This window comes from Thermobia domestica, chromosome 14 (genome assembly GCF_964235325.1).
Source record: "Thermobia domestica chromosome 14, izTheDome1.hap1.1, whole genome shotgun sequence".
Lineage (NCBI taxonomy): Eukaryota > Metazoa > Arthropoda > Insecta > Zygentoma > Lepismatidae > Thermobia > Thermobia domestica.
The window spans coordinates 58,778,770-58,791,519 of NC_137467.1; the positions used below are offsets into that span (position 1 = coordinate 58,778,770).

Consider the following 12,750-nt stretch of genomic DNA (forward strand, 5'->3'; position numbering starts at 1 on the left):
AACACTTCTTTTAAAAAAATACACAAAAAAAAAACTAGCAAAATTGTATGTAGTATTTGTGCTTCAAAATATTCCATGTACCCTCTTTTTGAAACAAAATAAAATTAAAACATAAGAGAAATACTTAGATTTATATGATACACTTAAAGGCTGCACATCTAGAGCTTTTGGTTCTGTATATTCTTGAAATTCTACAGTTAAGTTTTATATAAACACCATCACGGCTTACCCAAATTTTCTGAATTTTTAACAAGAGGGATTCAACATATCATTACGGAACTCCCCCCTCTAGCAAAAAAAAAAAAAAAAAAAAAAAGGACTACGGAATATATTTAAGCTAAATACAGCTGTACAACAAACATGACTGAGTGGTTAGCTTTTGCACTTCTATCGGGAAGTCCGGGATTCAACCCAGCATTCGACCATTCTGACAAAGCTTTTCTTCATTCTATCTGTGAATGTAGAAATAGTGCATGTACTGTGAGTTGGCCGACTTCCTTTCTGATTATTTTTAAATCGTTATTATTATTAATTACCAGCAGTGACCGTTTTGCGAAGGTTAGGGGGGCGGTCTTTCGGACTGAAGCTCGTTCCCCAAAGTTACGGAATGTCTAAAACAAACGAAATATCTATTAGTTATGCCTTTACTCATAAACTTTAAGCTCCCGTCAAATAAAAATTACGAAAGTTTTCAAAAACTAAACATTAGTAAGAAAAAAACCCTCCCAAAATACTTTTCTAAATCCGCCACTGATTCTCAGTATAAAATGATGTTCAAGGTTGTGTCCGGAAGATTATTGCTAAATAAAATAACTAAAAAAAAAAAAAAAAAAAAAAAAAAAACTAACTCTATGGCCTATGGAACCCGGAGGTTCAGTGCCGCGTTCACAAAAGCTCTCCACTGACTTCTATCCTTAGCCAATTGGATCCAGTTTCTACTTTGTATTCCTATCTCTGCGAGATCCATCTTAATATTATCCTCCCATCTGCGCCTAGGTCTTCCTAATGGTCGTTTTCCTATGGGTCTACCAGTCAAGACTTTGAAAGCGTTTCTACTTTCTTCCATTCTAGCTACATGACCTGCCCACCTAAGCCTCCTAGACTTGACGACCCTAACAATGTTGGGTAAACCGTATAAACTATGTAGTTCCTCGTTATGAAGCTTCCGCCATTCCCCATTCTCGTTCCTCTTGGGTCCGAATATTCTTCTCAGGATCCTGTTCTCAAATACTTTCAGTCTATGTTCTTCCCTCAGAGTAAGATTGCTAAATAAAGGAAACGAAATATTAGTTATGCCTGTACTCATAAACTTCAAGCACCTCCCAAATAAAATTAGGACTTTTTAGAAAACGAAACAATCATAGAAACCCCTCGCAACGTACTTTTCTAATCCGCTACTGATTATTTGTATAAATTGGTATTCAAGGTTGTATCCGGAAAATTATTGCTAAATCAATGCACAGCTGCAGTATAACAGAAATGTGGAAGTACGGTTTGACAGATATATTGAAAAACGTACGTTTTGACGGATATGTAGAAAAACGTCAGTTTAACTTTTGCGCTAGAAGCTAGAATACTAAGCTCTTAGAAATGAAACACAAATGACAAACTAAAATGATCTAGAGAAGAAATAAAATGTCGATAACTCAAAAGTTAAAATAAACTTAAATAGCCTCTGAAATTGCCCTCAAATACTACATTCTTCATGTTAGCTTCAATTCGTAAAACATGTGCTTCATCCATCTTGATGGTGAATTTCAGAGTGAAATATGGCATTTAGGTCATGGAATTCTTATCTAACTATAGAATATACTATAAGAAAGCTATTTAGATAGAAAAATCATGAAAATGAAAAAAGCCAAAATTTCCAAAATTCTCGTTTTTTTCCCAAAAAAGCCGGCTTTTTATGTGAAAAAACCATCGATTCAAAAAAGCCGGCTTTTTTTGCATCTCTACTTCTATCACAATAGTCTTTTAGTTTTCTCTCGTATAGTTAACGCTCCGCTCAACGTTGTGTTTGTGTGGTTCATCATGTTCGTCTTGTGTTATGCTTCTTGTATGTTCTTAAGAGTAGATGATGAATATGAATATTCCATAGCTTTGAGAACTCTCAATGCTAAGTTAAATATAATGTCTGGGATGAAAAAATTCGGAAATAGGCCAGAATTGGTTCCACTTACTCAGAAGCTTCTTATAGCTGCTAAGTCTACTTCCCGTAACTACAAAGCATACTTAGAAAACCTAAGAAGGGAGGGAGCTCAAATAGGAGACATAAAGAAGAAAAGATGAAACAAAACAACAAATAGAGAAGTGATGGAGAAATTGACAAAGGAAAAAATGGGCATGATGAGATTTTGGTCACTTTTTCGTGTGTTTTTGATCACTTGTTCGTGTTCTTTTGGTTATTTTTCAACTATTTACAAGAAACCAGACCACTATGAGCCCTGAATATGTATAAGAATAGAAAATGAATTTTTTGTATTTTGTTGTTGGTGATAAACTAGCTAGTATGTATGGATCAGGGGCGTACCATGGGGGCACCGAGTTCGGACACCCCAAAACTTCGTAATTCAACATCCATTCTCAATAAACCTATACTTTTTTTTAACAGGGAAATGATTGATGTAGTATGAAAATCTGATCTTACACTTTATGTGTACTTTTTTTCTTATATAAAAAGAACAATCTACTTCTATATTTTTTTCTGAAAATATAGGTGTAAGTATTTTACAATTACTTATCGTCTTTTCGGGTGTAGAATAATACCCGTTCAATATTATATAAACATAGTGACTTTTAGTATTGGACCCTCCCAAACCTTGGATCCCCTGCCTACAAAAATTTCTAGATGCGCGCCTGGTACACTTTGATACCACGAACCTTTATTAAACGGAAGACTGTCCTTATGCAAGACTGAATTTCGTTTATCACAGGTTTTTCTGTATTCATAAACCGTTTGCTCCGTGAATTAACATGATTTCTTCTTGTTTGCTTTTTTTTTTATTCTTCCCTTTCTTCTTACCTTAGTGTATTTTCACTTTTTATTGCTGGCTGAAGATAGTGAATTGGAGTTGAGATGTGTATTATATTTCTTTCTTTTTTCTGCTCTGGTGGATGGGTGTTTTATAAGTGAAGGGGTCTTATTTACAAAACACTGCCGGAAGTGAGGGGAAGATGACTAGTGAATGGGGTAATTTTGCTGAATGAAAGAAAGAAAAGGTTGAGAAGAGAAGCCAATTATGAAACAAGAGACTTCAACATAAAAACAAGAATCGAGAGGAAGATGAAACGGAGAGGGACATTTGAAGTTGAAGTGTCTTGAAAATATGAATTCTTAAATTTCAAAGAGAGGAAAATAATGTGATTGATGGATTAAACAAAAGCATGGAAGCCGTGTAATTTGATATTGATTTTTAAATGGAATCTCTTCTTATAACCGCTGGCAACATAAAGATGAAATGCCATTTCTGTAATAGTTTATTTTCTTATGTAATTGATAACACAAATTCTACCTTGTAATGTAAAAAATTTTTGTAGATTCAGTTGTTCATAGCAATCTTTAAAAGAAGTACTGAAAAATAAGAAGTATTTTCCCTAACCTGGTTTCGAGTGTTCAACTTGACAAAAACTTTATTCAAAATTGAATAATCTGGTTCATATTGTTGCGCTACTTTTATCTGAGTTCTCAAAACAACGATTCTGCTAGAGGAGCGTGTCAAAATGATGCCGATCAACCATATCCTGTATTCAGTGATATATACTGCTAGAAATTTTGACAGATATACGCTCGACCGTTTTAAAAATATATATATAGCTTAAACCAGGGATACAAATAAGCAACAAAATTTTACTAGCCCAAGAAAAAAGCTACTAGCCCACATTCCACAATAGAAATCATTTAGGCCTACTTACCTTCGATATTTTAATAGTAATATTAAAAACTCGCCCGCACCGATGAACCATTCGCCCCAGGCGGTAGGCGAGTGGTTATTTGCGTCCCTGCCTCAAACCCATTCTGTTATCTTCCATCATATCCGTGATTTAAAGTGACTATACGCTGAACTAGACAAATATTAAGTAGCCGTATACCCTCTATTACATCTCTGGCTTTATCTGTTTGATGAGCACCAAGTAAGCGTTCATGCAGGCCGAGAGACAGCGGTATCTGTCGTTCCTCGAACAGTACTTGTACATTCCGTGATTCATGTTGCCGGCCATCGTCCTGCTAAAATATAGTGCTCAAAGTTGACTGAACGAGGAATATCACATCAATCTCCAGGACCTTCCTGATAATTGGTGACGTTGCTGTCAATATGTAAATACGCGTATGTAGCAGCAGAGATTGCGTGTTATACCCAGTGATTTCTTACACCATTGATTCTTAACCTCAATGTGTAAATATGTAGCAGCAGAGATTGCGTGTTATCTCAGTGGTGTCTTACAGCATTGGTTCTTAACTTACTCGAGCCTATCACTCCGTTGAGTGAATGCGATTGTTGTGAACATCTGCTAGGCCCATAGCTAGGAGTGACTAGCCTTCCTGCTACTACTGTCAGCTTCCCTGAAACTTTCAGTTGTTTATTGGCATTTATGTATGAATGGTAGATGAATTCAAATTACTCTCCCCCAAAGTGGTCTCGTCTGGAACCCTCTTTCGCATCATCCACCCATGCACAAAACTGAACATAAGGCTTGGACGAAGCAGTCTAAGTACTAGAAGAAGGTTTGAATTCTTAAAATAAACCTTGAAATATCAACGTTATTATTTGTAAAACCGTCTAAACTTTAGATATTTGTAAAATTTATAATAGCTTTCGTCCAATAATAAGAAAAATCTAACAGATCATGAAATCTCAGAAGCTCCCTAAATCACCTCCCAATCACCCTCTTTTAAAACGGGAACGCTTGTTGGGAGGCATTAACGCCCACGTTGAGCACACTGTCTTACACCATCACACCTTTCATGCGGCCGCTATGACGCTCTCCAGATTTCATTTACCACTATAGTGGTTAAAGCATATGTAATCATCAATCTTGGATAGGTTGAAGCGAGACGACCATCTACCATTCAGTACACCGGTGATGATGTTCACACACACCCATTGAAGCCTGAGCTATGTGGTTCTTGGTCAATGGAAGCCGTCGCAAAGGTATGGATGGTGTCAGTCTAGAGTTAAGCAGACGTCATTGATCGTCTGATGCCGACAAATGCACATCGGTTACCCTGCTCCGACGTTGAGTAACGCTATGTAACATGGCCGTGCTCCGTCATGGCCATAAGGACAAGATGTCTGTCAAACTGTGATGTAGTTACCCCCATTTACTGTCCACTGCTCAATTTGTACGAGTCTTTTCTATCCTCTAATATTTCCCTGTAGTGACAGCATACGAGGTATTTCCAGACATTTCCACTGGTAATAATAAGAAGCTCATGCCATACAGTGCCATCTATGGAGTAATAATTATCTCTTTCAACTGTTTAGCTGCGTCAATTCGTTAGAGGCATTCTTTTGAATCACTCCCTGTGCGTTGAGCTTGCATACTGCATGACAATGCTCCAGTCCACATGGCTCTTATTGCAGTGTTGCACAGTTTTGCAGCGAAAGACTGTCTTTCAGGAGATTCAGGTTCAATTCTACAGCCTTGGTAACAATAGCTGTATGGACTAGAGCGTTGATAAGCAGTACGCGAGCTCAACATAACTCCCTCCAACGAGTTTCCGTAGCTAGACAGTTGCAATTGGTACATTATTAGTTCATAGATAGCACTATTGCTATGATGGGACATTTCAATGTCAAACTGGAAATTTGGAAATCCTTCATGCCCTTCACGTTCCTCAATTTCGCGGTTCTGAAAGTCTTCATTATCATAGACTTATTGTCTATATCTGTTCGATCGCAGTTGTCTGTTTATGTCGATCCCTGTCGTCAACAAGGCACAGTGACATTTGTTTACACGTTTCCTATTTGTTTGTCCACGCTTCACAATTTGAGTGCTCTGTAAACTGCATCATCGCTGTGTTACTTCGTACACCGAACCGAGGGTTCCACTAGACCCATGCTTTCGTCATCCTGCTTAATTTGTAATCATTCGTACGTCATATCCTGCCGTACAAATCTGTGAATTTGGATGCAGTCTACTCCATCTAGTTAGAATTTTCACAAACAGCAGTGTATTTTTTGTGGAGTTGCTTCAACAAGATCCCTATTTTGAAGCTAGTCCGTTTAACTAACTCAGTTTTTGCACTTTTGGCTGCTTGTAGCTCTGAAGGATGCGTTCTCAATTCACTTACTGCACTTTATCCCCTCCCCTTATTGTGGTTCTGCACAGCGTAGTCGCTAACGCTCTCGCCTTCGATGTGAGCGGTCCCGGGTTTGATTCCCGGCGGAGGCATTCGGTCGAAAAAGTGTTAAAAGCTTTTCTCCAGACCATCCTCCTAATCGAGGTTTTCCTGGGTTTTCCTCATTCACACCAGGTAAATGTTAGGGTGGTACCTAACATGTAGGTCCCAGGCTGCCTCCTTCCTTCCCCAATCCCTTCTTCCTTTCCTTTCCTTGGATAATGTGGTTGCTGAGGGACGTCATCTTTCATACGGGACGGGATAACATGGCCATAAATGTCGAAAGCCCAGAAATTTAAACCCTAAACCCCTTCCTTATTTGTACACATCGCATTTTTATGCACTTAAAATTCATGAAATATGCTTGCAACTATGCTGTTAAGTGTGTTAAAATATGCACTTAATATGCACTAACAATGCAATAAAAGAGAGCATTTTCAATCATGCAGCAAAGTTTTGTAGGTGAAATATAATATTGAAAGTGTACTTTACTTACAGGGACTTCTTTTCAGAATTTATTTTTTACAGTTACAGTTTATACTCCTCGCTTTTTAAAACACACAAAATTGTGAGATTAAATAAACACGTCTCACTGGATATGAGAACACAAACTTTAGGCTTTCTTCACATTTATATTTTAAAGTGCACTTACTTTGCACGAAATAATACGAGCCGTTTTACTATACGTTTCCACTGTACAAAAGAAAATCAGTTAATCAATTAATCAATAAATAAAATCCTTTAGTTTTTAGGGATTTACTCCTTCCCGTAATTGCCTTGCACAAGGTGCTTCTCTTCATTTTATTGTGTCAGTTTTGAGATTTGTAGCCAGAAAATGATGTGTTAACATCAATAGATTTTACTGGACAATATTTATAGAGAGGAGCAAGTTTGGTATCTGTATTTTCTGATATCTATACTAATGTTTTGAAATCTAACCCTTGAAAGTATTTTCCGATGGCTTCAATTGTTGTGTAGTCGGAGTTTCTGGGAATAACATCCGTCAATTTCTTTCCATAGAACACCTGAATCTTACCAGGAACTGACTGGAGCTGGTTCTAAACTTCTTCACCTAGAGCTAAGCACTCCTTCTCTTGTTACTGAATTAATGTCAACACGATACAACAATATCGTTTTCATTATCAGATTTCTCTTAACGTCTTGGCAATTGTAAGCGTCTTTGCTCTGCTGATCGGTTACTAACATTATTAGTCCTCCATAAACTAGGCATTCTTACATCCTTCCATGAAAAAAAGCCGTTCTTTTGCATAGATATATAAATGCATTGAGAATACAAATTAAACTAGATTTATTCCATGCTATTAACATACAACTGAAATAAAATCTTATAGAATATGCTCGTAAGTACTAATACGTGTATATGCTCTAACCTTTCAAATATACATTTGTATGCACTATAAAACTTCAAATTGGAGCTGTATTATGGTATTGTTTTGTAAATCCGAACCAAGTTTAACAGAGATGCATATAATCAAACAAAATGTGCATTTGCATAAAATATCCGTTGTCTATTTATTTGATATTAGCTGAAGGATCCGTTATTCGCGTTTACTGAACAGTATGCAACCTGGAACATATTAGAGCAGTTTAGGCTGTATAACTTGAGGGGATTTTAATATACTTTAAATTTTGATTCCTATTAGCTACAAACATATAAGCCGAGAAACAAACTTTCAATTTTATATATAAGTTAAGGATTAAGCTTTCTAAATGTGACAAGGTTATTTATCCCAGTGATGTGTTTGCATTAAGAAATGTAATGTAACAAATCCCATGATGTTTATTATTATTTTCATAATGTAAACTGTTTGAAAATTTTGATTATTATCGCATATTTTTCGAGCAAATGTAATGAACCATGTGTGTTTTGTGTTCTGTAGATCTCCATGTAGCGGTCTATGAGCCATGGAGTGGGATAATACCGAGGAAGGTCATACAACTTCCTGTCCGGATCAGCTAAGTAAGTAGAAAACTTCGTTTTATTATTATTTTAATTTTTGAAAATCCTATGGGTATTGTATTTTTAGCTCAGGCGAGGGGAGACAAAAGAATATATATATTTTTAAAAAAATCAATAATTTACGTGGGTCATTCGGAAAGTAAAGAACGTTTTTGTATAAACACTTTAATAACAGATATACAAAGGCGAAATGTGTGTTACATACTATGTGATACTTAAATTACTTTTCGACATAGTCGCCGTGTAAATTTAAACACTTGTCATACCGTGGTACAAGTTTTTCTATGCCTTCGGCATACACAGTTGCCGCCAAACTGTTGAACCAATCACTAACAGTTTCCTTAAGTTCATCATCACTGCCGTAGTGGATTCCATCCGTGCAGCCCATCAATAGTGAATCGCCTATCCTCTTGAATTTTCCGCTCAATTCTTCCTTTGAGTTCGTCAGTCACAACAGAAGGCCGGCCCGAGCGTTCCTCATCGTGCACATTCGTCCGTCCGTCATTAAACATAATGCACCACTTACGAACTGATGCTTCATTCATTACATTTCCATACACCTCAGTGATTTGTCTATAAATTTCTATCGGACGCACTTTTCGTGCATTCAAAAATCTTAGCACACTACGAACCTCACACTTGGCGGGATCAGTAATTGTATCGCATATTTTACAGTCGCACAGCGAAGCAATAACGGACCGTAGCAGATCGCAGCTGGTGCCAGACTGAGGCTAAAGCATGCCCAGGTCAATAACCCAGCGGCAGCGGGGGTGGGGGAACACGCGCACGCGCTAGCGCAAAACGTTCTTTACTTTCCGAATGACGCCCGTACATTTCGAACAAGAACTAGAAAAAAATCTGTTTACTTTGAGATGAAATGTTAACGTTTTAAAATCTAAGTAAATGCAATCTATACGAGAATGGCATGTATGACGCGCGTTTTGCTCTAAAGCGGATTTTATTATCACGCATATACAGTATATTTACAAATTGGCAATAGCTCAGATTTCAGAAAAGAACCAAAAGAATTTCTGGTAAAGACAGTAAAAAAGGATCACATCTAGAACTTTCAATTTCGCCCGGTAAGTGTCAACCGCTAGGTGTTTAGTACCATCTAACGCCATAGTGTGTGACTTCCACCATTCTACACTTATATATCGCCACCTTTATTTCAACAATACACGGAAGGATATGGATAATCACCGTACCTGTGAAAATGTTAATGAATTTAGTCCATTAACGAACTCGGCAGAGATAATAACTTTAGCTATGTAAAAATTACAATAAATAGAATTCAGAAGTATCCCTTTTGTTCGAGAGTTATTGTGTGGAGTAACGGAAGGATATAAGTCACCGTTACGTGTAAAGATGTTTAACGGATTAACCTATTAACGAACTCTGCAGAGATAATAATTCTAGCTATCTAAAAATTACAATAGACGGAATTTAAAAATACTCTTTCGTTCAACAGTTATCGTGTGGTGTAACGGATGGATATAAGTCATCGTTACCTGTGAAGATGTTAACGGATTGACTCTGTTAACAAGATTGACAGAGATAATAACTCTAACTATTTTTAAATTACAATAAAAAGAAATCAAAGTTTCGGTTAATTCAAGAGTTATCGTGGGGGTTAACAGACAACAGACGGATGTAAGCCACTGTTACCAATGAAGATATTAACGGATTCACTATTAATCAAATCGGCAGAGATAATAACTCTAGCTATCTAGATGTTACAATAGACAGAATTCAAAAATTCCCTCTCGTTCAAGAGTTATCGTGTGGGTTAACGGACAACGGACGGATGTCAGTCGTCGTTACCAATGAAGATGTTAACGAATTGAGCCCATTGACAAACTCGACCTAGGTATTTGCTCTAGCTGTCTGTTGCAGATAATAGAGCCCAGAAACTCGCTTTCATTCAAGAGTTATCCTGTGGAGTAACATACATACAGGTTAAGATTATACACTTTGTGTAAGGCCGTTTGCGTGATCCTAATAAAGGCACTAAGTAGGGCGAATGTATGTGTAGATGAAAATATGAATGATGTATCAGAATACTCATCAAATTGTACGAACTTTCCTCCGTCTGGTATTTTCAATATGTTTTCCGTGAACCTAATAACGCTCACCGATTTCACTGAAAATGGTGCTCCTAGGAATGCTACATGAGCCCGATACATATTGGACTTGTAGCGTAACATAGACGGCATCTTGGTAACAAAATCCAGACCTCTACCTCTTGCTTTATGAAATTTCTCTTCAAATATCTTAGGAACTGGTATAAGTTCTTCCCTATCTTTTTTTATTTTTTTATTTATTTTTTTTAACACATGTGAACTTCAAGAGGAGTGAAAGAATGTGGCTGCTTACGAATAATCTCATTACCTACATTCATAGTGACACTGCCCACGCATGGGCTTACTTTCAACATTTTTGTACACTTAACCAATAGCCCGAACTGTGTTTTCTGGTTTTGTTCAGATAGAACTTGTTACCTTCGTGAACGAACAATCTCTTTCTTCTCATACTTTCAATGAATGGAACTACCTTCATTATCCGATCAGAGAACCTGAGAAGATAATAGAATAAAAAAGAGTAAGTAAATAGATTAACCCTTTAGCAGGCTCGTTGGGGTATAACGTACGCCACTATTAGTCTTTATAATGTGGCAGCATTGTTTCAGTAGGATTTCAACAGCTATTCGAGGTATTTGTCCATTGTTCTTTAACAAGTAAGCAGATGCAGTAACAGTCTTTCATACGCGTTTGACTGGAATATTTTCTTCGTTTATTTCAAGTGGATGCGAATTGGAATCATAATGGCATTACACAAAAATGTCATTGATTCGAAAGTTACAAGAAATTTAATGTAGTTGGCAATTCTGAGTTTATTAATATCTTTAGAAATTAATAATTAAGTAATGTGATATGTATTATAACGTTAATGTGCGTCTAAACAATGTTAGAATGGTACTGCATCAGAAAAGTTCCCCATAATATATAAATGTAGATAAATTTAATTTAGTTGGCAATACTGAATATAGTATTAATTATCATTGTTTATATATGATATACAGTACTATGACTGCATTAGTGGTTTAAAATGATTCTGCCAGTGATTGCTAACCTACACGAAAATAAACATATGGGGTATGATATACCCCACGCGCCTGCTTAAGAGTTCAGGTGCTTGACTAGCATGAAATTAAATTATTCACCAATTATTTATGTTATTGTATTTGTTATTTTTTTGTAAATAAATGAGCTAAGTTGACACAACTTGTGAATAATAGCCATGCTTACCTCCCCTTAAATGGTGGAGAAGTTGAGGTCAAATGTAAACAAATGAACGGTTCTCATTGGCTGAAAAATGGACTGAACGCTAATGAGAATTAAGTACGCAATCATCCTTGCAATAATGAAAAATTACGTAAACGATGGAAAATTATCTAATATAATAAATGCTATTACAAATTGCAATAATAATTTAGTTATTTAATAGAGAAAATAGTTAAAATAATTAAGGGTATACTGAAATAGTAAACCCAAAAAATTTTACGAGCGATGAAATGGGAGCTTATACCCATGATTCGTCGTTACGGACGATGAAGTGGACCGGATCACGTCTCTTTTTCGAGACGCGATAAAATAGGAAGCGATGTAGTGAGCATAAATCATGAAGAGTACGTTCTATCTGAAACAAGTTGCAGAGAGTGATTTAGAAGATTCAAAACAACGATTTTGACTGAGTGGCAAAGAGCGACCTAATCAGTTTAAACAGTTTGATGATAGAGAATTATACATATTACTGAAAGAAGATTCTTTCACATTCCTAAAGAGTTGTCTGAAACACTAAATATCGATGTGTCAACTGTTAGCAAACCCTTAAAAACAATGAGAATTATCCACAAAATTTGGAAACTAGGTACCACATGAATTGACAGAAAAAGTCGTTGCGAAATGTTTTAACTATTTAGGAATTGCTGCTTCAAGGGGAAAAACGGAAGTAATTTTTGCATCGAATTGTGATTGGCGATGAAAAATGGATTCGTTACGACAATCCTAAGCGTAAGAAAGCGTGGGTTCGTCCTAGTGAACTATCATTAACGTCATAACAGGATATTCAAGAAAAGAAAGTCATACTGTGCATTTGATGGGATTACTCATAAGTCAGTGTAGTCTGTTATGAGCTGCTGAAACCAGTTCAAACAGTTACTGCTGAACGCTGCCGAACACTTTTGCCCAATTTGAATGGAACATTCAAAGAAACACCCTGCAATATGCCGAAAGACGTGACAGAACTATTATTCTTCATGACAATGCAAGACTACATATCACAAACGTAGCGAAGGAAACCTTGAAAACACATTGATAGAATGTCTTATTCTGCCCGCCCTATTCACCAGACCTCAATCCTTCAGATT

At 36.6% G+C, this 12,750-nt stretch overlaps 1 protein-coding gene across 4 annotated transcripts in view; it reads left to right on the forward strand.

Annotated features, from left to right (window-relative positions):
- Window positions 1-12,750, forward strand: part of LOC145669686 (protein Fe65 homolog) — a 748,169-nt gene that overhangs the window by 295,208 nt on the left and 440,211 nt on the right. For all 4 annotated transcript variants that reach the window (XM_081737961.1, XM_081737963.1, XM_081737962.1 and 1 more), the window contains one exon: window positions 8,242-8,321. Coding sequence is in view for 2 of the 4 variants with exons in the window: in XM_081737963.1 (XP_081594089.1) it covers window positions 8,267-8,321 (55 nt within the window). In the remaining 2 variants the exon portion in view is untranslated. The remainder of the gene's footprint in view (window positions 1-8,241; window positions 8,322-12,750) is intronic.